Source organism: Microplitis mediator, chromosome 10 (genome assembly GCF_029852145.1).
Source record: "Microplitis mediator isolate UGA2020A chromosome 10, iyMicMedi2.1, whole genome shotgun sequence".
Lineage (NCBI taxonomy): Eukaryota > Metazoa > Arthropoda > Insecta > Hymenoptera > Braconidae > Microplitis > Microplitis mediator.
The window spans coordinates 17,043,691-17,069,416 of NC_079978.1; the positions used below are offsets into that span (position 1 = coordinate 17,043,691).

The window sequence follows — 25,726 nt, forward strand, 5'->3', positions numbered from 1 at the left end:
ATTTAACTTTAAGCAGTTTAAATTGCACCATTCTACAATCATATTAATTTCATTATTCAAAAAATCTACAAACTCATTTATTTGCGATGGATAACAAGGAAGATAAATCACTAAATCATAAGCATAGAACAAATATCGACAATTAAGCCGGTTAGAAAGAACTATAGTCTTATAAGATTGAAAAGAATTCAAATGAATTGAAATTTTTGAATCTTTCTGAATCCTTCTCAATACCAAAATAATTCTATATTGGAAGGTATTGAAATGATCGAAATTTCAATTCTATTCAATACTTTCCAAAACCTCCGTGGGATTGAAAAGAATTTAAATAATTTTCAAACCTTTTCAATGAATATTTTTAATCAGAGATGTTTTGTTTCGTAGTGAAAATTTAAAAAAATTGAAAACACTTGACAGTTTATGAGTGTGATGTAGCAGACATCAAACAAATTTAAAATTATAAATAAATAGAGTAAATAATTAATAAAATGAAATTAAAAAAAAACGCGCATTTAAAAAATTTAAAAATTAATAAGTGCATTTTTTCAAAATAATATTTTTTAAATTGTTTACTCTATTTATTTACAATTTCAAATTTGTCTAATGTCTGGTACATTCACACTCATGACAGTTTTCCTTTAAAAAGTAAACTACACACATGCGCTTTTACGTCACATAAATTATGCATATAAATCATATAAATTATAAATATAAACAAATGCATACAAATGCACAGCATCAAGTGGGAGTGCGTAGCTCGTAGTGGGGGTCAATATTAAGGAGAACTTCCAAGTTAATGGAATTCGAAATTCGACTGTACTGTAGATTTTCCATTGCGTAAAAGCCTTTACGCTCTTTGTATATTCTAACCTACAATTTTTACTGAAACAGAATCAGAAAATCAGATCAAAGGATTTACAATTCCTACAAGATTTGCTGTCATATAATTTGAAAATTATTTTATAAAATTTAAAAAAATGACTGACAACAAAGCAGATAAAACTAAGGTCGACTTAGGATTGCTTGAGGAGGATGATGAATTCGAGGAATTCCCTGCTGAAGGTATATTTTAGCATATATTTCATTTCTTTTACAATTTTGCTGATTCACTTTTTTTTTCGTCATACTCAAAATAACAAAATTTATTATTGAAAAAATTGATTTGAAAATATGATCATAAAAAAATTTTAAAGTATTTTGGATTAAATAATTCAATTTTTTTCTATTAATATGAAGTCTTGTTTTTAAAATTTTTTTTAAATTTTTGGGTGCCATCAGTATCATGTTTTTTTTTATGAATGTGAATGTAGCAGACATCAGACAAATTCAAAATTATAAATAAATAGAGTAAATAATTAATAAAATTGAATTGTAAAAAAATGCACTTATTAATTTCAAAATTTTCCAAATTCGCAATTTTTTAAAATTAAGTTTTATTAATTATTTACTCTATATATTAATTATTTTACATTTATCTGATGTCTGCTAAATTCACACTCATTTTTTTTTAAGATCCTGAAAGTAACATGAGTGTGAATGTAGCAGACATGAGACAGTTTATAAATTTGAAATAAATAAATTGGTAAATTAAAATAATGAAATTTAAAAAAATGCGCGTACGGATTTTGCATTTATCTAAATATGCATTTTTTAAATTTTTATTTTACTTACAATTTATTCGTTTATTATAAAATTAAAAAAATTAATAATTGTCTTCTATATTCACTCATAAGTTAACAGACAATTAGCAATTTTTGGATTTTTTTTTCAACGAGTCAATTACAAAAAAATGCACGTATTGAAAATTAAAAATAGTACAAGTGCATTTTTGTAAATATTTTCTTTTTTTACAATTTGTCGTTTTTAAAAAAATCTAAAAATTATTAAACTTCAGTATCATGTTTTTTTTAATTATTGTACTGTAATTTTTATTTATTTTTATTTAGATTGGACTGCAAAAGATGAAGATAATGAAGATATTAGTGTATGGGAAGACAACTGGGATGATGATGACATTGAAGATGATTTCAATCATCAATTGAGGTAAACATATACTTATTTTTTATATTTGAATTTAAGGGAGACCACTAGTGTGAAATTTTGAAAAAGTCAATTTTTTTTTGCATATTTCGATAGTTCATACCTTCAAAAATACTATACTAAAATTTCTAGTGCATATCTCGAATAGTTTTTTTGAGTTGCATTCATCAGAAGAGCAGCCGCTTATCGGATCAAAAATACTTTTTTCAAAATTTCTCCAGTTATAACTCGAAGACAAATCGATTTGATTCGAATTGCAGCTTCTTTTATACGTTTCTACGTACCATGAACCTCCAGTTTTCCGATCGAATCAAAAATGTAATTTTGGCAGACTAAAAATCATCAAATTTTCTCGCGAAATTTGAATTTTTTTTTAAAACTCCGCCATTTTGTTACATTTCAATTTTTTTCTTAGTCCGAGGGTCATGATACAGAAAATACCTTCTAGTTTAAAAAACTTTTTGGTTTTTTTGATTCCATGGACTGTGGTCGCTATCACTGCAGTGGGAACTTTTTTTTGGAGCGGGAGATTGTGAATAACTCGCTAAATTTTGAACTTTTTGGTCCAAAAATTTTATCATATATTCATTATAACCGTGTAAAAAAAATGATCCTGAAGTTAGCAGACGATTAAAAATATTTCGATTTTTTTTTAACAATTAAATTTGAAGAAAATAAAAAAACTAAAAATGTGCACATGTAGAAAATTTTAAAAACTACAGGTGCAATTTTTTCAAATTTTATTTTTTTTATAATTTCTCGCTTAAAAAAAAAACCAAAAATTATTAGACGTCTGCTAACTTCAGTATCATGTAAAAAAAATTTTTGAAAAAAGGTTAAAAAAGTGTTGACTATTCTAAACTTCAAAACAACACAATGACGAACTTTTTTTAAACGATTTTCAAACTTCTAAAAATGCACAGGAAAAAACAATTGACTCATACTACAAATTAACATTTTTCAGTGCAAAATACATTCAGAAAAAACAGATTTCGAACTATTTCTGAACATTTTTCGTTTTAGTATATCGTAATAATATTAGAACATTTATTGATTTTTCCCTTGAATTTTCAAAAGCTTAAAAAACGTTCAAAAAAAGTTCGTCGTTGTGTCACGTTTTGAAGTTTAGAAGTCAACACTTTTTCAACAATTTTTTATACACGGGTATATCTACAAATATATCATTAAAACATCAACACATTCCATCCAATAGTTTTCTTTAAAAAAATTCCCAAAAATCTTTTTTTTCAGGCGGTCACACTAGTGGTTCCTCTTAATGTCCATTTTTAATGGATTGCAGAAGTTGGCTTTTTAAAGTTTTTATTGCAAATATGACTTTTATTAATCCAGATTTTTTTTTTTTACTAATAATGATATTAATATGCGTGTATGTGCCGTTAATTGAATTTAAACTCACTGTTTTATTTTAAATTTACCAAGGAGTGAAAATAATTTTTGGAAAAGTGATAAATTAATAAAATTATTTTTAATTTGGATATATATTTTTTCAGGTATTACATCTTGATCGCAATAATAATTATCCCTTTATTTCACTTATCATTCCGGCACTTCTTAGTACCGACAGTTTCAAAAATTGTTAATTATTTTTAAAATCAATTCAATTAAAAAAAAAAATTAGATCCTAGTGATAGTTAATTAATTTTTAAAGATTATAATTATATTTATTATTTATTTAAATGTTTTCTTTATTCATTTGTTGTACAAATAATTAATGGCACAGTGCGTAAGTTTTTTTTTATGTATGTAAATTTAAAATAATTTTATGTAAAAAATACAAATGTCAGTTTTAATTGTTGAGATAATTAATACTTTATATAAAAATAATTTAAAGAACTTAAAAATATTTGCAATCATGACTTAGAAATTCATCAATCTCTTTTTTTTTTTTTTATTTAAATTGTAATTAATAATTTTTTTTTTTTTTGTAAAGGGCACAACTCGAAAAACAAAAAACTCAAACCGATAACAATTCCAAGGACTAGAGATGATGACAAAAATTTTGTGCAAAAAATAAAAATATTACAATTAATAAAATAATTTTTTTTGTCTCATATTTTCCTGTATTTTCTTTTCTCGATATTGTTAATTAAATTAATATCTAATATATTGTAATGAACAGTATGAGACCTGTGTAAAAACAAAAAAATATAAATAACATTTCTTTTGTATAAAAGTTGTTTCAATAGAGTAAATTTCTTACATAGATATAAGTAAAATTTTTTAAACTAAAATACTAAAAAAAAGTTTGTGAAAAAATCTTAAATGGTAACGTAAGTATTTTTTTTTTTTTTTTTAAATAAATACAGTAAATGACTATAGAGAAAATGGAAATAAATTTTTGGATTTAAAATAAAACAGTACAAGGTAATAATCACTTAATTATAGATACGGTAATTAGAGTAATAGCGATAATTCCATTTTCTCTTAACAGTGCAATCAGGTACGTAGACATCGTTATTCCATACTGATATAATTCGTTTTTTTTTTCTCATTAGGGGAAAGCGGGTCTGAGATACAAAAAAAAAAGAGGATATTTTTGTGATTTTGTTTTTCAGGCCACGTTCGTTATTAAAATTCTCAAAATTTGCGGCATTATTAAACAACATTCCAAGAATATTCTGTGAGATTTTCATAAAAAAATATTGAAAAATGTGCCAGTGGTAGGGTTCCACCATAATATCTCCACACGACAAAATTTCTCCAGGACAAAATCTGTTGAACATGATCTCTATAAACGAGATATTATCTCTATTATTAAGAGAATAAGGAAAATTTTGTTCCCGCCATATCTATATGATAGAATTAGTTAATGTTATTGAAATTGGTATCATTAGATAGGTCTTGACTTGAATTTGTGCCTTTTCATAGTTAAAACTCTTTTTAATTGCCAAGAATTGAGATAAATAGATTTATCTATATCATTCGAATTCCATTTAAATTACGCGGGAAAAAAGACGATCGTATTTATTTTCTTTAAATAAATTAATACTTTAATTATTCTGTCACTAAATATGACTGAATGTCACTTAATATATAGCTATATGATATATATATCGCGTTACTTATTCCAAAATGACAGATTTTTCTACTCCTTTTTGGTCTTAGGAAGCTTCTCAAAGTCAAAAAAGTGCGCATAGAAAAAAAAAGGATTCATTGACACAAAAAATCTTTACGCGCCTAAAGAAAATTTTTACTTACCCCAATAAATTTTTTGCATTGTGAATTGAAAACAAAAATTTATTTAGAACTAGAAAAAATTACTTGGTGCAAGGAATTATTTCTTGACCAAAAAAATCTTTTCTCGCCCCTAGACAATTTTTGTATTTTATTGATAATGCATAAAATTTCTTGGTGCAAATTAAAATTTTGTTGCGGCAAGAAATCCTTTTTTTCTGCGTATTTTATAAATGCTAGTAATATTTTGGCAGTCACGTGTTGACTGCAGGTTGCTCGTTATAATGATTTCTACACTTACGACTGGAATCGTAGTCAGGTTTTTTTTCACATTTTATGTGTATATCATAAATAAATAGAATGTGTTACACATACATGTATGAAATCATGGGAAATTCCCAGCCCAAATTTGATATCATCGTCAATTGCAAGAACTTGACGTAAACTTACTGTGAAGTTAATCAAAATCACTGAACGTCAAACTTTTGAAGTGATAATATGGCCATCAGGAATTGGACTGATAAAAATAATTTTAGAAATTTTATCCTGTAAAGATTTCTTCAGTACATAAGTTTATCTTGGATTTGAATGAAGGAATAAACAAAATATTCATTTTTGAATTTTTGGTAAAAGTGCAATCAAAAAACTTTGACTTTTGCCAAAAATTTTTCCTATTGTTTAATTAAAAAATAAGTAGTTATTGAAAAAAAAAATCCTTTGTTCAAATCCAAGATAAACTTATGCACTAAAAAAATCTTTTTGGTTTTTTGATTTCAGATGAAGCAGCCATAAGTTATCCTGCCGACTGCATGGAGACTTTTTTTAAGATGACTCGTCTCTCCCCACTACCACTGGCTCATTTTTCAATATTTTTTTATGAAAATTTCACAGAATATTCTTGAAATGATGCTTAATAATGTCACAAATTTTAAGAATTTTAATAACGAACGTACTCTGAAAAAAAAATTACAAAAATATCCTCTTTTTTTTTTTTGTATCTCAGTCCCGCTTCCCTCCTGAAGTTTGTAAAAAAATAAAATAAAACTTTAACAATTATTTTATGATAGCAAATTATCATCATTAATTTTAGACGCAGCCAACAATTCTGATGCTAAAATATCAACAATTTGCAGCAACAAATCAAGATTTACTTTTTTACATTCAAATGACTGCAATAAAAATTTAATTATTTTTTTTACATCATTTTCCCCAAAAATAAATTTCAATTCACTTGATATTTTAGCTGTCAGTATCCCAAATAATTTATCTTCCACAACTTCAATCTCTTCACTGTAATTATCATCCTGTTCATTCGAAAATACTGACATCAAATTCAAATGATTATAAAATTTAAAAACATACTGACTAATTAATGACTCTGTGATGTTACCAAAAAATAATTTCGTCCATCTTACAACAGTTTCCTGTCTCAGTGTATTGTTACTATCAATGCCAGCTAAAATTTCACATATCAAATCAATGCCTATACAAGACAGAGTTAATTTACTGTCTAACTCTTCAAGTTCTTCGTCATACGGAGTGTTAACTATTTTTAGCCAATGCGATAAGAGTTCAGATTCACCATCAGCCTCAATAGACTCAACGGCTTCGTACGCAGTGTCAACAGAACAATAATCTACTCTATCAGCCAACAGCATCTCCAATTCATCAGTAATTTTTTTCGATTTAATGTCTTCAACAAACCTCCATGGAATGTCTGACAAAGGCATGAGTGTCGGCATCGGAACACTGTCATCTTCTTGATCCATTTCAAAACCCGGTACTACTGTTCTTAAAGTATTGAATACTCCGGTAACTGTTTTGGCTAAAAATCTATCGAATCTCGGAGCAACAGCATCCGCTTTTTTACTGCCTCCACTATTTGGTCTTAAAAAGTGTCTTAGCTGCGTTGGAATGTCAGGCGACAATTTACAGCAGAGTGTTTTCAAATAATTTTCCATTTCCACACGACCTCCATCTGGCAAACGAATGTCTGATATAATTGAGGAATAATTTGATAATTCTTCTAAACTCTTGTGCAATTGTACGAAATCCGCGTACTGTCTTCTCACAGTCGCGATCGTTGTTTCAAACAAATCTTCACCGTGTTGTTCAACGTCATCAAATTGTATGCAGTACAACAACTGCTGCGAGCCGTCAGTTGATGTATGAAATTCAGTCCAAGGTATCGCTAAATTAACAAACTGATTGCCGTCATACGTAAAAGATTTTTCTTCAACAGGCAACGGAGTGCTGACTGTTGATTTTTGTTGGAGTAAATTTCTCAAACGTGCGATTGTCGTCGCGAAATCTGTAGGCTCTTCATACACCGGTGATATATGATCGTCATTGTCTTCGTCGTCATATTTATCATTATTATCGTAATCTATTTGTACATCATTCAAATCATTCCACAATCCCTTGTGTCCAATTGTCGACAGTCCATCAAGACACAGAGATATTCTGTCATTTTTTTTACACGAGGTCACTATTTTAGGTGAAGTTATTTCAATTATTGGATTATCATTTAATACTGGATTTGGCAACTGTCTTTTTATTACCGCAGCTGTCGCTGAAGTTATTCCTGTACTTAAACCATGAGATACTATACCGCTATCGGTATCTCTAGATGATGTTTTATTATCAGTAAATTTTAAATATTTAATTATTCTAATAAAAATCCACTGAGGTACAGATACTTGATGTAAAATAACAGATAATTTTTTGGCAAGTATTGATAATAATAATTTACATGGTAAAGAATTCGTTACTTCCCACTGGATAAATTCGCGTATGATAATTTTTACAATACGATGCAGTGTATGTTCTAGTGTTGAATTACTACGGGAACCTGGATGTATACATCTGTAAGCTTCTTCAATATCTTTAGCTTTACCCTTTTCAACTCGACGCAACGCACGTCGATATTCTTTCAAATGCAGTAACAATATATCAGCAAATTTATGCGACAATTTTATTTTATTTATTAGTAAAATTTTACTGTAAATTTTTTCAAAAAGTGTCTTGAGAATTTTTTTTGATTCATCGTTGAATGTTTTGTCATTACTGATAATTCCGTACCAGGTATCAATAAATTTTTCATTGATTTCATTTATTATTTTATTTATGTCTTCTGTTTTATCAGATATTTTATTATTTTCGTCATTTATTTGTCCACATTCATTTTTATTGTTACGAGATGGGTCATTAGGAGATGGTACCTTGTTGTTGTTTGTTTCTGGTTCAATGTTGATAATTTTTTTAATTATTTTATCAACTGGGTGGATGTTAATTGGCGAAACTGCTTTCAATGTTATTTTTAAAAGATAACAACTCAACCAAGTTGATATTATTATCACAATTATGCACCATGTCAATGAAATATAAATAGATAATGATGTCAAAGTGAACCATTGTTCGATTATCAAACAAAATATTACACATCCCAAACTTACAGTCAATAGAATTTTATTTAACCAACTCATTGGTATTACCTGCTCCATTTTTATTATTATATATATATATATATATTTTTTTGATGTATATATTTGTAAGTTTAATATTTCACCATAATAATGCCTGAAAAAAAAAATTTATATTATAATTTTTATGTAAAAGTAAGTAAATGTAAAGATACTGAATTTCTTGTCGGATAACTTTTGGATTTTTTTTTTGAACGATAAATTATAGAAAAAAAATATTTGAAAAAATTGCACTTGTAGTTTTTTTAATTTTCTATGTGTGCATTTTTTTTTTTTTTTTTTTTTTTGTAATCCAGTAGTGGGAAAAAATTCAAACGTTTTGAATTGTCTAGTAATCAGGGTAAATATGAATGATCCTAAAGTTAGCAGATAGTTTTTGAATTTTTTTTCGAATTTAATTAAAAAAAAAAAAATGCACATGTAGAAAATTAAAAAAACTATGGGTGCAATTTTTAAAAATATTTTTTTTTATGTGAATGTAGCAGATGTGAAACAATTTTATAAATTTTCTATAAATGATCTTGAAGTTAACAGACAATTTTTGGATTTTTTTTTACAACTACTTAATTATAAAAAAAAAAAATTTTTTAAATGCATGATCCTGTAGTTAGCAGACAGTTAAAAATTTTCGAATTTTTGTTTGAACGACTTAATTTAAAAAAAAAATAAAAATTAATTTAAATAAAAAAGAAAATTTACTAAACTTTAGGTGCAATTTTTTCAAATATTTTTTTTTTATTAATTTATTGTTTAAAAAAAATTCGAAAATTATTGGACGTCGACTAACTTCAGTATCATAAAAAATGCACATGTAGAAAATTAAAAAAACTATAGGTGCAATTTGAATCGTTTATTTAAGATACCCCATAGGTCAAGAAACCAAAATTTATCAGGAAACACAAAAAACATTTTTTTGGAAAAACTTGACATTAAAATAATAAATAAATAATTGAATACAAAAATGTTAGCGTCTCTGAAAAAGATTCCAACAAAAAAAATTTAATTTTTCAACTGAAACTACTTAAAAAAATTATTTAAAGTTGATTGACTTATGGGGTTTCTCAACCAAACGGAAAAAAAAGTTATAAAATTATTGTTTTTTTAAATGTTTCCACTCAAATCATTTATTGCACTGATAAAATCAAGTATTAAATATTTATTTGAACTCTGAAACTCAGAAATGACAAAAAATTATAATAAATTTAAACATTTTAATTAGTCATATAACAGTCAACAATAAAACAACATTTGAAATTAATTTCCCAAAAAAGCGCGAATTTTGAATTAAAAAAAAAAAAAAATGATTTCTGTAAAACTAAAACTACATAATTTTTTTTTAAACGCTGATTTGATGCATATTTTGATTGATTTCTATAGAGGGACATCCAAAGAACCCACAAATGCAAAAAACCAAATTTCGTAAAAAACATGACTTATGGGGTTTCTCAAATAAACAATTCATTTTCTGAAATATTTTTTTTTTATGAATGTGAGTGTAGCAGACATGAAAGAATTTTATAAATTTTAAATAAGTTAATGATCTTGAAGTTAACAGACAATTTGGATTTTTTTTTCAACAAATTAATTATAAAAAAAAAAATTTTTAAAATGCACATGTAGAAAATTAAAAAATCTCTAGGTGCAATTTTTCAAAATGTATATTTTTTCACTTATCGCTTTGAAAAAAGCCAAAAAATTATGAGATGTCAGTATTATGATAAATTAATCAAAATAATGAATTTAAAAAAATACGTGTACTTATTTTTCAATTATTAAAGTTCGCATTTTTTAATTTTTATTCTACTGACATATTAATTATTTATTTAAAAATTTCAAAAATTGTTGTCAGATGAGTGTAAGTGTAGCAGACATACAATTTTTTAATGACACATAAAAAAATTATGATCCAGAAGTTAACAGACAATTGGAAATTTTCGAATTTTTTTTCACTGGAGAATTATAAAAAAAAAAAAAAAAAAAAAAAATATGCACATGTAAAAATTTAAAAAACTATAGGTGCAATTTTTTCAAATATTTTTTTTGATGATTTATTGTTTAAAAAAAATCCATAAATTATCAGATGTCGGCCAACTTCCGTTTCATAAAAAATTGAATAATTAAAATAACCAAATTTAAAAAAAATGCATTCATTGAATTTTGAATTTTCTAAACATGAATTTTTTTTGGTTGTATTTTATAAAAATTTTAATTTCATATTTCAAAATTTAAAAAATTGTCAGACGTCCGCCAACTTTACTGTCATAATTGTCAGCAACTTTGACACTTTTTTTTTAATTTATGGTTTTAAAAAAATCCAAAAATTATTAGACGTCAGATAATTTCAGTATAACAAATATAATAAATAAATTAATGATTAATTACCTCAGAATTATAAACTCTTAATAAAATCATAGTATTTAAATATCATTTTTATTAATCGTTAATAAAAAAAAATGATTAATAAAAAATGTAATCACTATTGATTGTTTGCATTCTAAACGAACAACAGGTGATGTCGTTGGCATAATTAAATGGCTTGTCAAATAATTTATTATACATTTTATTAACTTATTTATTACAAAAAAAAAAACTAATTATTTTATAAATTTCAGTCACAAACTTGAAATATTTAAGCAATAAAACATAAATAATTAATCACAAATTATTTATTTATTTTTTGGTTTTTTCGAGTAAGAAAAATATCAGCTGTAAACTCGGTCACATTTTTATAGTGAAGGAAAATACCAACAGGGAGTCGGTGTTTTATTTTATAACTTCATGTAATCACCACTAGGTTTGCTACAATCGCTGTACATATATATATATGTATATATTTTTTTTATAATTATGATTGCAACGATTGCAGCTTTATGACGGAAATAAAAAAAATTTTATTAGCTCACAAATTGCATTTTATTTATAATATGGAATATCGATCAACTTGGTATATATATACATATAAACTCGTTTGAATCTATTAAATATATATATGCAACATAAGATAAAATCGTTAAAGATCATAGTTAAATTTTATTTGATATTAAAGATGCGATATAAATTAAGGGTAAATTATTTGATAATAAAATTTGTAAAAAAAAAAAAAAATAGACATGAATTTATATTTAAATATAAATAATGGAGTATAAAAAGTATTTGATTTGATTACCAAATCATATTTCTCAACAGTTTAGCTTTTAATTATATATAAATAATAGTATTTATCGCAAATTCTATATATAAATGAATATATAATATAGCTCTAATGCTTATATAATTAGATTTTATCAATAACATTTACGTAAATGATTCCTTTTTATTTGAAAAGTATTTTTTTTAAGTATGACTGACTTATTTTGATAACAGTATTATTAAGTGAAATTATTTTTTGAAATTCCCGCTGAGAAAATTAAAAATTTTGAAAAGAAAGGAAGTTATTGGTTTCAGTCCGATGTTCGAAAAACGAGTTTTCAACAGATCTTGGCATTTTGAGATCCTAGTAAGCGATCCTGATTCTTAACTAATTTAGAGATGATGTCCTAGTGTATGCCCGGAAAAAAATGCTTAGATATGATCACCCTGGTGGAAATTTTTCGGACTTTTTTCTAAAAAAAAACTCTGAAAAAGTTTTTAGAACTTTAGAGCTGAGTTTTTCAGAGAAAATTTCCGAAAAATTTCCACCAGGGCATATCTGTTCATGTATGATCATATATGAGCTTAGATATGATCATGTCTGTTCATGTATGATCCTATATGATCGTAGATATGATTATGCTTGGGGTCATGTATGATCATGCATGATCACACCCCTTCATGAATGATTATATATGAGATCATGTATGATCATGTATGGTCATATCTGCACTCGAATAGGGGAAAAATGTTCAGACATGATCATATCTGTTCATGTATGATTATATATGAGCTCATACACGGAAAAAAATTTTTTGTGACCACAAGATAAGATAACTTACGGTAACAAAATTCTGCCTTAATATACGGATAACGAAGCATTCGTTGGGACTACAATTTTTTTGTAATGCTAGCAAATTCTTTGTTGGGCCAAGGAATGGCTTGTAACTGTAACAAAACTGTTTTGTTCCAATAAAAAAACTTATTTGTTAAAGTAACAGAATGAATTTGTAGCATTAACAAAAATTTTTGTAATCATAAGCTAAGATTACTTACGGTAGCAAATGTCGGCTTTAAAATACGACGATATTATTATAATAATTATCATGTGTTCTCATAACAAATCGACTTCTTAATTACGACACAAATTCATTTGTTACTATAACAAATTAATTTGTTACCGTAAGCTAATCATGTTTGTCATTATAACAAAATCTTTCGTTATCCCGTCTTTTGTTATCAGGACGAAATTTGTTTTTTTCGTGTATATGACTTCATGTATGAGCATGCATGATCAAATCTGCAGCCGTTTACATGTATGCACACAGAAAAAAAATGATTTCTTAGCGCAAGAAATATTTTGGATTACGAATTGAAGAGAAATTGAAAAATTTCTCAGCCCAAGAATTTTTTTCTCGTTCCAAAAAATTTTCGGCTTCAATTTATAATTAAAAAAATTTCTTGAAGCGAGTAAAATTTTTTGCGTCAAGAAATCCTTTATTTCTGTGTACGTATGTAAATATTCTATAACTTTTGATCGGATGAAGAGACTAAAAAACTGCGTCGAATGACTTCTCAAACGTCAAAATCGCGGTCTCTATTAGTTCAAAAGATATTGATGATGGAATATTTAAAAAATAACAATTGTTCTCATTTTCTCAGGATAACTCACTATATAATTTATCAAATGTACCCACAATTGAATCGAGTCTATCATTTTATAGTCTCTTTCGATCATTACAGATTTTATTGCAATCGTTTCGTTAGTTTAAGTAATGGTATTGAAAAAATACAAGAAAAATCACTGTTTTTATTCACTTTTCTCTGATCAGAGAACTATCGATATTGTACCTATTAACGCACTGAGAGAACAATTTATTTGAGCCAAATAAATAGATTTATTCCCTGGTTAAAAAAGAGAATTAAAAAGGATTGAGCCATGTAACGGGGCCATTTAAGATAGAATTGGCAGTATAAAAAAGGACAAAAAATATTGAAAAACTAATTCTGTTTAATGTTTTTTGATTCTCTTTTTTAATCAGGGTTTGACTGAATAAAACCATTTATTTCATTCAAATATGCTCATAAATAAAAATTGCATAAATTGCGCTAATGCTTTCAAGCTCCTTAAGTTTTTGAAGGCGAAAGTGGTCAAGTGCCCTATAATGGGTGCCAGACCAGCAAGCACGGCCCTTTACGTGGGTTTTGCCATAAGTACTGCAACGAATTCGGCCAGAAAGCCCAAAACTGAGTTGCAGGAAACTAATAGGTGCCGCTGTTTTTTATCTAATTTTACTAACTCCCTTTATTTAATTACATGATTTGGCCAAACATTTTGTCGGTGGAGGGTAAAATACACAAATGTAAATTTAGAATAATGAATAATATTCATTTAGAAAACATAGATTTTAGGAATTAAACAGTCATTCATACTTTTTTTATATATTGTCTTTGAATTTTGTTTTGATTCAAAAATTATTTTTTGTTAGCTGGAAAGTATTTTTTATTCTTGTAAAGTGAGAAAAATTATTCAACGGAACGTTAATGTCATAATGTAATTAAGCATATACTAAATTACTATCAAACCAGTCACTTGTCACTCTGTCAAATAACAGAGGAGTATCAATGCTGAAATTGTTTTCAAGTATAGAATATAAAAACTCTAAAATATATATTTAACCAGGGACAGCACAAGAGGTTGAGTGCGATCTAGTGGCGAGCACTGAACTACTTCCGCTGCTGCCTAGCACCGGTGACTTTCTCCTTTTCCATATATATCTTCTCCCAACAAATTTTTCTCTTAAGTCTTTTACATTAACAATCAAAGAAAATAAAAAAAAAATTGACAAAATGTCGATACCACCAATCGTAAGCATTTTTCTGAATCGAATTTCTGTCGTATCGTCCCAAAAACTTTTTTTATTGTTAACTAAAGTTATAAACAAATGGCTTTTTTCAAAGTCCGGTTTGGTTTGAAAAAAGGTCGATACCACCGATCGACAGCATTTTTTTTGAATCGAATTTCAATCGTAACGTCCAGAGATTTTTTTTTTGCTAACTAATGTTATAAACAAATCGATACGATAAAAATTTATAAAAAATGCTGTCGATCGGTATCGTCTTTGTGTCGACTTTTCTCATCGGTACTGGAGTTTAAAAAAATCTATTTGTTTATAACATAAGTTAACAATAAATTTTGTGAGGTTGGCCTACGGGGTCAACTGTTTTTCAAGTTTTGAATTATAAATTCACCGGGCAGACAGATCGATTGAAAATAATCTAAAATAAAATTGATTAAAAATTTATAAATGGTGGGATGTGAAAACCGTTGATTAAATTTTTCTATTTAAAATAATTTTATACTTATAACCTTTTGGTATTTTATTATTTTATGAGGTAAAGTTGAACGGATTTAATAATGTACATTTATATGAATTAGATATTGTTGATATTTTAACTTTTAGTATGTCAAGAATTTGAATATAAAACACAATGGTTTCATTAAACATGATAAGCTTCTTCAATTATTTAGGTATTGAAGTACAAAATGTATAATATTAGTAATTTCTAGAGTTGATTGACAGTATCATCCATAATTAATATATTTTTTAAAAAAGTATTATTGTATTTAAAATTCTTATATATATTTATAAGTCTTCGGGGCCGCGAGAGTTCAAATAAATGTCGTTGATTTAAAAAACCCGAAAGTTTTAATTGTTAAGAGATTTTAATATCTGAAAATTCAATGAATATAAATTATATAAATATGACTATAAAAAAAATTACAGATGTTTATATTGTAAATTAAGAGAATATTTTTTTGCCGCTAACCAAAGAATTTATTTTCTCATCGATCTTGTGGTTTGATGATAAGCTCTCGAAAATCAATGGTCCGATTTAAATGATTGAGAACTTATTTTATTCATAAATATAATAGCCATAGTACGAATCATAATTTATTAAATAAATTGAACTTTGATTTCTTTTTTTTTTAAGATCAGTCTAAAAATTTGGTGCAAATTTTTTTTTTTTTTTATTAAAAATTGAATCTTCTTGTTTGAAGTCGGTCATAAGTGAGCTCAACATTAACAAATTTCGTTTTTTCAGACTCTTAATTACAGTCCGCACTCCGCATTGTCATTGGGCCCGAAATCGGAGAAGAGATTTTTGATAAAATTAAATAAAATACACTGTAAAAAGGGGAAGTAAGAAAGGGAATTTATTATAATATTGAAACTCTGGTTCGGAGTAAAATTCACTCCTAAAAAAAATTTATTTTAATATTAAAATCCTGAATTGGAGTGAATGCAGATTTAAATAAAATCCAGATCACTCCGAAATCACTCCACTGCAGAAAAAAACTCCGTATTTACTTCGTATGCAGAGTGATTTTTTTAACTCCGGAACTCCGATTGACGGAGTGAATTTTGATTTAAATAAAATCCGTAATCACTCCAAATTCACTTCTAATTTTTTACAGTGAATTGAAATTGACACACTAAACAATTTTTGTAGTGAACGTGGATTAAATCCGGAGTGAATACAAAGTGGATGACTGTCTATTTATTTAATCCCCTCGTGAAATTTACTCCGAAGAGGAATATATTTTAATATTAAAACTCCGAATCGGAGAGAATGCGGATTTAAATAAAATCTAAATCACTCCGATGAAAAGACAAACTCCTTCATTACTCCGCATTCAGAGTGATTTTTTTTCAAAACTCCGATGAGTGAATTCGGATTCAAGTAAAATTCGAAATTACTCTGAATTCACTCCTAATTTTTACAGTGTACTTTACCAACATTAAAATTATTGAATGTCTTCGTTCAGGCAAAAGAAAATTTTAAAAACCAAAAAATTTTCGAATCATCAATCCTTTTTTACTGTGACGAAAAAATAATCTCTTAAAAGAAATGAATGTAATAAAAAAAATCGGTCTATCGGTTGACCCTGCGGGCCAGCCCCAAAACTTTCCGCTGTTTTCGAGCTCCTTGAGCTCGAAAATATTGCTGTGAATACATTTTCGAGCTCAAAAATACTTTTGTAGGCCGTTGTTTCCGAAAAAAACGTTTTTTACTGTTTCTTTTATCAACGATATCTTTCTAACGAATCAACTAATTGAGACGGTTGAGGTGGCAACCGACGCGTTTTATCGAGTTCTAAAGCTGACCAAATTTTGAAATTGATTTATCAAGTCGTTTTTGAGGAATTTCAAACAAACAAATAAAAAATTTTTTATTGAATTCCTTCGTTTTCGGTTTCTCTTGAACGAATGAACCGATTTTGATGGTTGAGGTGGCATTCGTCGCAGCTTATAAAGTTTTAGAGCTGATTAGATTTTGGAATCAATCCATCGAGCACATTACAAGTTATCCAAAAAAAACTATTTTGAAAAAATTTTATTTTTGAAATATCTTCAAACCCACCCTACCGATCATTCTCACTTTTTCACAGTTTGTAAGAATTAAAAAGCCGCGTCGAATGCCACCTTGGAGATTAAAATCGGTTAATCCGTTCAAAAGTTACAGAATATTTACATACGTACATACATACAATCGGACATCATTGTGAAATTAGTCTAATGAAATCTTCCTGAGAGGAAATCCTGCGTTCAATTGCAAGATTTATTTATGGAAAGACGTTGGAAGCACAAAGTTAATGTGTCGAATTCTGCCAAGACCAATGCATTCTTTATCAAAGATGAAACTGAGAGCGGAAATCATTACACGTGATGACAGGATTCTTGTTTATTTCAATAAAATTAAGTACGACATAGCAACAAAGATCGCATATATTTGCACCTACGTACCATTCATTCGGTACGACTTTTGATGTGGAAGATAGCGGTCGTAAAATTTGATTAAATTCCGTAGGAAATTTAAGAAATAATAAAAGCTTTTGAACAATAATTTCAAACAAAATTTTTTTATATTTCAGAAAATATTTATATTGAAAAACTTTTCACATGTTCAATTAAGATTATCTTTTTTCTTTCTATAATTATTAAAACACACTGGAAATAAATTATTTACTTTAATTTTGTTGGTCGATACTGATAACTAAGAGAAAAGTCGAATTATATATATTATTCGAAGGACATATTCCAATTTATGCATTTCAAGTTATTGGTGTAAGTATTTTCAGTGTCTTGTTCGTATACCAGTAATAAACATCAATCAAAGCTCACAATCCTTAATACATTTGCAAGTTATTACACTGAGAAAAAATTTTCTTCTGACAACTAAATTTTAGTTATGACAACAAAATGATTCGATTACCCATTGCAATTACTATCAAAAAAGGGTTTTCATCGCTCTGCTAATTTTCAGCGGATAACCGGTCTTTTGAATGCTTTAAGCTGAGAATATAATAATTCTGAAATAAGTTTCTTGCCAGGGACACTACAAGAGGTAGGCGCGATCTAGTGGCGAGCACCGAACTACTCCCGCTGCTGCTACCTAGCACCATAACTTTTTAAATCAATAATCATTAGGTTTAAATATATATTTATAAACCTCGAACAAATATATATATTTATTCTAAATGAATATATTTCTTTGTGTCTAAGTAATATTTATTAGAGTTATGATTATAATATTTTGCTTTAATATTTATTTGAGTTTGTTGGCACTACAAAATAATTTAGTTGTCTATTGAATAAATATTTTCTTAACTTTACCAAATGATTTTATTATCTTAGGGAGAGAATTATTCATGTCAACTACATGGAAAAAACAGAATAGTAAAAATTAATAAATAATAGTAAAAAGTGGAATCTGTTATCAGTAATTAGTACTATTATGTACTTAATGATAACTAGTTTACTAATTTTTGTAGATTCCTAAAAACTACTATCAATTATTTCAAAAAGTAAGTAAATATTATTACTTTTAGGTATAATACGTGACTTATTAGTGAAAGTTAATTAATTTGTGGCATACATCTATTAAAAAGTAATGATTGGTCAAATTAAGAATTGCTATCTTAGATACTGATTTTTCCAGCCGAAAAATTGCAAAAGTTACTAACTTTTATTTTATAAATTCGATATCACTGATCAATTATTAGCTTAAAATATCATTTATTCATCATTATAATTTAATTTACAATATACATAAATCGAATAAGTGGTAAATAATAAAATGAAAAATTCGTATACTAGATACTGATTTTTTGCTCATAAAAATACCGAAAACTTTTAACTCTTATTTTATAAATTCTATCCCATTGACTAATAATTAATATAAAATGTTATTTATTCGTTATCATAAATAAATTTATTATATACATATATCGAATAAGTGGTACATAATAAAATGAAAAATTAGTATACTAAATCTTTATATATTAATATGTACGTTTACTAATTTTTCGGTTCCTCATTTTTAAAATTTTTCTATGTTTATTTGAATAGTAATAACTGTAGATACCAATTTATCGATTCTTTTTCATATTAATTTTAATATATGAAATTACAAATTTTGCTCTTCTACACGGAAAAAAATTAATCGTGAATGCAACATGATGCAGTCATGTTGCATTCACATGATGAAATCATGTTGCATTCACATGATTTGTCATGTTGCATTCACATGATAGTCATGTTGCGGTAACATGAGAAAATCATGTGGCATTCACATGATTTGTCATGTTGCATTCACATGATAATCATGTTGCGGGAACATGAGAAAATCATGTTGCATTCACATGATTTGTCATGTTGCATTCACATGATAATCATGTTGCGGTAACATGAGAAAAATCATGTTGCATTCACATGATTTGTCATGTTGCATTCACATGATAATCATGTTGCATTCACATGATAATCATGTTGCGGTAACATGAGAAGATCATGTTGCATTCACATGATTATCTCATGTTACCGCAACATGATTATCATGTGAATGCAACATGACAAATCATGTGAATGCAACATGATTTTTCTCATGTTACCGCAACATGATTATCATGTGAATGCAACATGACAAATCATGTGAATGCCACATGATTTTCTCATGTTACCGCAACATAATTATCATGTAGCCGAAACATGACAAATCATGTGAATTCAACATGATTTTCTCATGTTACCGCAACATGACTATCATGTGAATGCAACATGACAAATCATGTGAATGCAACATGATTTCATCATGTGAATGCAACATGACTGCATCATGTTGCATGCACGATTAATTTTTTTCCGTGTATGTACATCAAATTTTAATATAAATAATAGCCATTTTTTAATATCTATAATGATCCTGGTTTGATATTAGTATACAAATATACTAATTTTAAGTCAAAACTAAACTACAAACTATTAAAATTTTGAGCATCATTTTTTTCCGTGTAAATAGGGTATATTAAATCATTTGTGAAAAATGAGGAAATAGATTATGTTGACGTAATAAAATTTAGCTGTCCCATATAAATTTTAGTTTAACAAAATTTAACAAAACCAATTTAATTGTCCGAAGATAAATTTTTTCTCAGTGTCCTGAACTTTTCATATTAAGTTGATGGGTTTTCGCACTTTCAATAACACCATTAATTTATTTGTTTTACATACAATCATAATTTATCAGTAAACAGCATTTTTTTTTAATTAAGCAATTATGTAGTTTCATAATACTTTCACATTTAATTTAAATACAATAAATAATAAAGACGTAACTTTTTGTATCTATTTAAATTATATTTAAAACGATAGTATCTTTCTAACTGGAGTGTATAAAAACATACATGTATACATACAACATAATATAAGAAACGACACCTTTTCTTAATAGTTTAACCTTAAATAATCTTATATCGCAATTGATGTGAGTACGGGTATTTCATTGGGACACCCTGTCATACAATCTGTGGGAGAGGAAGGGAGTCACCGAAGCATATCAAAAAGGAAAGGAAGTTACATGAACCTCAATTCCGCTTGTTCTTTCGTTTTCATATCCTAAGTATGATTCTTCGCCTTGACCATACAAAACAAAAACTCTTTACGTGATTGCTGTGTCTAACAACAAAAACAAAGTATACATAAAATTCAGTGCAAATAAAAAAAAACAGTAACATTAATCTTGATATTTTTTTCAGCCGTATTCGTTACGATAAAAAATTAAACATACAGAGGAAAAAAAAAAAATAAAATAATAATAAACGACTGAGGAAACGGAAAACTCCCAGTGGATGGTAAGGAAGTCGAAGTGAACGGAAGTCAAGGAAGAACAGTAGCGAGAAAACGGAAAAGGGGTAGTATTATATAAATAAATGTATACATGCACTGGTAAAAAGATTTTATGGAAACGGAACCGGAACTCAATAGCATCGCGAATACGAACCGTCTCTAACGACTCTGGTAACATCGTCACTGACTTCGACCCTGATATGACGGAAGCATCAAACGGTTATCGGAAGTTACTGAGGAAATTAAACAACCCTCTATCTGGGTCAAACAAACTTTTGTTGTACATCATCTTATATAAACTTGTTTATTTAATTCTCATATTGTTGATAATTAATTCCATACACAGAAAGAAAATTATGGCAGCGGTTCCCATAATTTTGTGAAATTTTTTCCTATACCATCATAGGAATTACGACCATAAATTATGGGAGCGGTTCTTATAATTATAGGAATGTTTCTCATAATTATAGGAATAGTTCCTATAATTATGGGAATGATACCCATAACACTATAGGAATGGTTCCTATAATTATAGGAATAGTTCCTACAATTTATAGGAATACTTTCTATAATATCATGAGAATCATTCCTATAATTTATGGGAATGGTTCCTATAATTTATAGGAACCATTCCCATAAATTATAGGAACCATTCCCATAATTTATGGGAATGGTTCCTATAATAGTATGGGAACTATTCCCATAATATTATGGGAATTATTTCCATAATGCAATTGGAATGGTTCGTATACCATTATGGGAATCACTCCCATAATATTATGGGAATAGTTCCCATACTATTATAGGAACCATTCCTATAAATTATGGGAATGGTTCCCATATTATCATGAAAAATTAATTTAAAGAAGTCTGGTAATCACTTCTACAATACACAGAAATATTATTAAACATAAAAACAAAAATTCAAACATTGAAAAAAAAATCGTATTTGGCAAAAAAAACATTAAAATTTTTAACAAGAATTTTTTGTCAGCACAAAACATTCAAGAAAATTTAAATTTTGGGAAATTTCTACACTATTGTGCAAAAAAAAAAATTTTATGATATTATAGGGATGGTTCCCATAACATTATGGGAATAGTTCCCATAATATTATAGGAATAGTTCCTATACCAATATAGGAACCATTCCCATAATGGTATGGGAACTATTCTCATACTATTATGAGGATGGTTCCCATAATATATATGGGAACCATCCCTATAGTAGTATAGGTACTATTCCCATACCATTATGGGAACCATTCCCATAATGCATAGCAAAACTTCCCATAATTTTCTTTCCGTGTATATTTAAAAATTAAAAATTATATTTTCTGATAAATAAAGTGTTAAGCAAAAGTTAGTATGTTAGTAGAGACATTGATGCACTTAAGCCACGAAAGGTGAATAAGTTTTAGCGTCATGTGAATCGTGAAAAAATATATAAATAAAAAATGTAAAGAGAAAGGGCGCGAGGATCTAAGACCTGCATCGGGTTACAACATCGGATTGCACGTTGCGGCATGTATAAATCGCCCGTTACGCCATTCCGATGCGGTGAGGCCGAGGAGAATGAAGACCCTCTCGCATCAGGTCTCTCGACCGAAGTAAAGAGAGAACCAGGACAGGTTGCGCTGTTCTTTAGGAATGTGACGCGTAACTTACTACTACTGTACTCTCTGTGATGGTATAGTAGTCTGATGGTCTACGGGTTATATCAAGAGACACCGAAGGTGCATCCGGGATGATCCACTCAAAGTTCTTCACTTCGTCCACTCCCTAATGCCGCACCTCCTTCACTTTCTTTTGTATAGTTGAGCTTTACTATATATATATATATATATATATATATATATATATATATATATATATATATATATATATATATATTAGACTGGGCCAAAAAAATCGACTATTTTTTTTTTTTAACGATACTGTGTAAATATTATTTGGGATGACAAAAAAAAATTATTGTGAAAATTTGAGCCCTTAATTTTGATATTAAGAGGTGTATCATCGCAATTTTCTATTTTTTTTAAATGAGCGGGTTTTTGTCTCATAACTCTCAAACCATCAAGATAAACGAAATCGACTCAGATACATTTTTTGAAGGAAATTTGATGCTCTACAAAAAAGGTCTGATTGAAATTTTTCGTCAGATGAACCGTTTCCTTATAATCATGCTTTGAACATTGGTATGATTTTTAAATTTGATTGTTCAACTTTGGAATTTTGTAATTCATGTAAAAATAAGTTTCCGGAAAAAGACAATGAATATTCTTGAAGAAAATTGAATGCTCTACAAAAAAAGTCCCTTAACAATTTTCGCTAAATTCACTCCTTCAAAAGTTATTCAAGATTATTGAAGTCGTTTTACATAACTTCAACCTTGAATAACTTTTGAAGGAGTGAATTTAGCGAAAATTGTTAAGAGACTTTTTTTGTAGAGCATTCAATTTTCTTCAAGAATATTCATTGTCTTTTTCCGGAAACTTATTTTTACATGAATTACAAAATTCCAAAGTTGAACAATCAAATTTAAAAATCATACCAATGTTCAAAGCATGATTATAAGGAAACGGTTCATCTGACGAAAAATTTCAATCAGACCTTTTTTGTAGAGCATCAAATTTCCTTCAAAAAATGTATCTGAGTCGATTTCGTTTATCTCGATGGTTTGAGAGTTATGAGACAAAAACCCGCTCATTTAAAAAAAATAGAAAATTGCGATGATACACCTCTTAATATCAAAATTAAGGGCTCAAATTTTCACAATAATTTTTTTTTGTCATCCCAAATAATATTTACACAGTATCGTTAAAAAAAAAAATAGTCGATTTTTTTGGCCCAGTCTAATATATATATACTCTATTATATTCTTTAAACATCGTAACCTTTTTTTCCTGAAGAATTTAAAGTAAAACAAGAATTAGTTTCTCCAAATGAAATACTTTTGTTTATGCTATTGTCAATAATTATCAGCTTACAGGTAAAAATTACATGCAATGACATTTTCGAAGTTTTTTTTTTTAATGTCAATAATTAAAGTTGATAATAATTATTGAAACAGAAGTATACAATACTGATGGTTAGAAAAAAAAAATGACAAGATAATTATTTAGTACAATGGGGAGTAACATTTGAGTTGCCTGGGAAAAAAAATCAAAGATTCCTCGTCACCTATAGCAGGATCAGCAGCCTCACCACATCCTTTCCTGCACCTTGATCATCGGAGACGTTACGGACGACCACCATCACCACCACTGCAACCCATCGAGCTGGAACTCATAAGCCAGCTAAGAGATATAACAGGTAAAACAGGTTTGTGGGCGTCTCAGACTACCTGTCCTGCTTTAAACTTACCCCCTCTTCTCCCTCATCTACATCATCACCCTCCAGTCCCACTATACATTTATCCAAAGTAGACCCGCGACTACACACCAAAAAGTTCTTCTTTTGATTCCTACGAGGAAATTTCATTTCATTCCAAAAAGGAATTACTATATCGAGAGAGAGAAATGCTTTTTGTCCAGAAGCGGGGATGTGGGATGAAAAGGAAAAAAAAATAAAGACACCGACAAGATAAACCTTACGACCTGTGATCCGATCTTTAGTAGATATACTTATGCCGTGTGGTATGTGGAAGAAAGAATGCAATGCGGATCCAGAAGAATAACATGAGGGAAAGGAAAAGGTCTCCACACTAAAATGAAATATTTTAAGTATTAAATGTTTACATTGTGGATTAAATTTTTTCAATAGCGATTTATACTCTGATACAATAATAATAATAATAACAATAATACATAATAATACTCTGCTCCAATGAAAAGATTTTATTTTTATTATTATTATTATTGTTATTAAAGAATAAAAAATTAAACGTAATATTTGAAAATGAATGATTTAATTTTGAGTTTAATGTTTTCTGCAATAAAATAAAAGTGAATGTAACGCCCACAATATATATTGTAAATATATTACTGCAGGTGTAAGATTTCACCATCACTAAATTATATAAATTTACCGCAACTTTTAAAAATTCAATAAATCATAACAAGTTTTACAAAAAAAAAATAAGGTAAAGTAACCAGAACTTGAACAGTTTTTAAAGTGAAATCCATTTAACCATGATTTTGGCAAATAAAAATTATCGACAAAACAAGTGTTATTTATAAAAATAGGGACATTTTTCAATCTATTAAAAGAAAAAAAGTTAATAAATTATAAAATTTTCATATTTTTGCAAGGTTTTTAAAATTTACTAAGGAAGCAGTAGTACTTGATCTATCAACAGCCGGACCTCGTTATAAGACTATTATTCTGTCTTTTTTATGTAAATCGGGTATTGCGATAGTTTGAGAGAGAAACTAATAGTTTTATAATGAGGTCCTACTGTATTTAGACAGGCCACAGGAGTTGAACACTATGAGACCAATACTTGAACAAGTATAAGATGCAGTATACTCTGGTAGATCCGAATTACGGTAAATTACCGTGTTTTACCGATAAATACCGGAATTTACGGCAAATTTACCGAAAAATGCGGTAATTTGCCGCAAAATACGGTAGTTTACGGTTAAATGCCGGACTATGCGGTAATTTTCCGGAATACCGTAAATTACTGTATTTTACGGTGAAACACCGGACTTTTACCGTAGAATACCGCAGTATTGCCACAAATTTT

At 27.9% G+C, this 25,726-nt stretch overlaps 2 protein-coding genes and 1 long non-coding RNA gene across 3 annotated transcripts; 1 reads left to right on the plus strand and 2 right to left on the minus strand.

Annotated features, from left to right (window-relative positions):
- The first annotated feature begins 838 nt into the window (after nt 1-838).
- LOC130675851 (26S proteasome complex subunit SEM1) lies at nt 839-4,234 on the plus strand. The gene is made up of 3 exons (XM_057481736.1): nt 839-1,062; nt 1,947-2,043; nt 3,992-4,234. Exons 1-3 carry the CDS (start codon nt 978-980, stop codon nt 4,041-4,043), a joined length of 234 nt encoding a protein of 77 aa, XP_057337719.1. The 5' UTR covers nt 839-977; the 3' UTR covers nt 4,044-4,234.
- LOC130675850 (uncharacterized) lies at nt 4,147-11,510 on the minus strand. The gene is made up of 2 exons (XM_057481735.1): nt 11,100-11,510; nt 4,147-8,814 (listed from the first exon to the last, which is right to left on the minus strand). Exon 2 carries the CDS (start codon nt 8,736-8,738, stop codon nt 6,294-6,296), a length of 2,445 nt encoding a protein of 814 aa, XP_057337718.1. The 5' UTR covers nt 8,739-8,814; nt 11,100-11,510; the 3' UTR covers nt 4,147-6,293.
- A 12,732-nt stretch (nt 11,511-24,242) lies between these two features.
- Nucleotides 24,243-24,514, minus strand: LOC130675824 (uncharacterized). The gene is made up of 2 exons (XR_008991339.1): nt 24,403-24,514; nt 24,243-24,317 (listed from the first exon to the last, which is right to left on the minus strand). It is a non-coding gene; the product is annotated as an uncharacterized LOC130675824 (long non-coding RNA).
- Nucleotides 24,515-25,726: the final 1,212 nt, after the last annotated feature.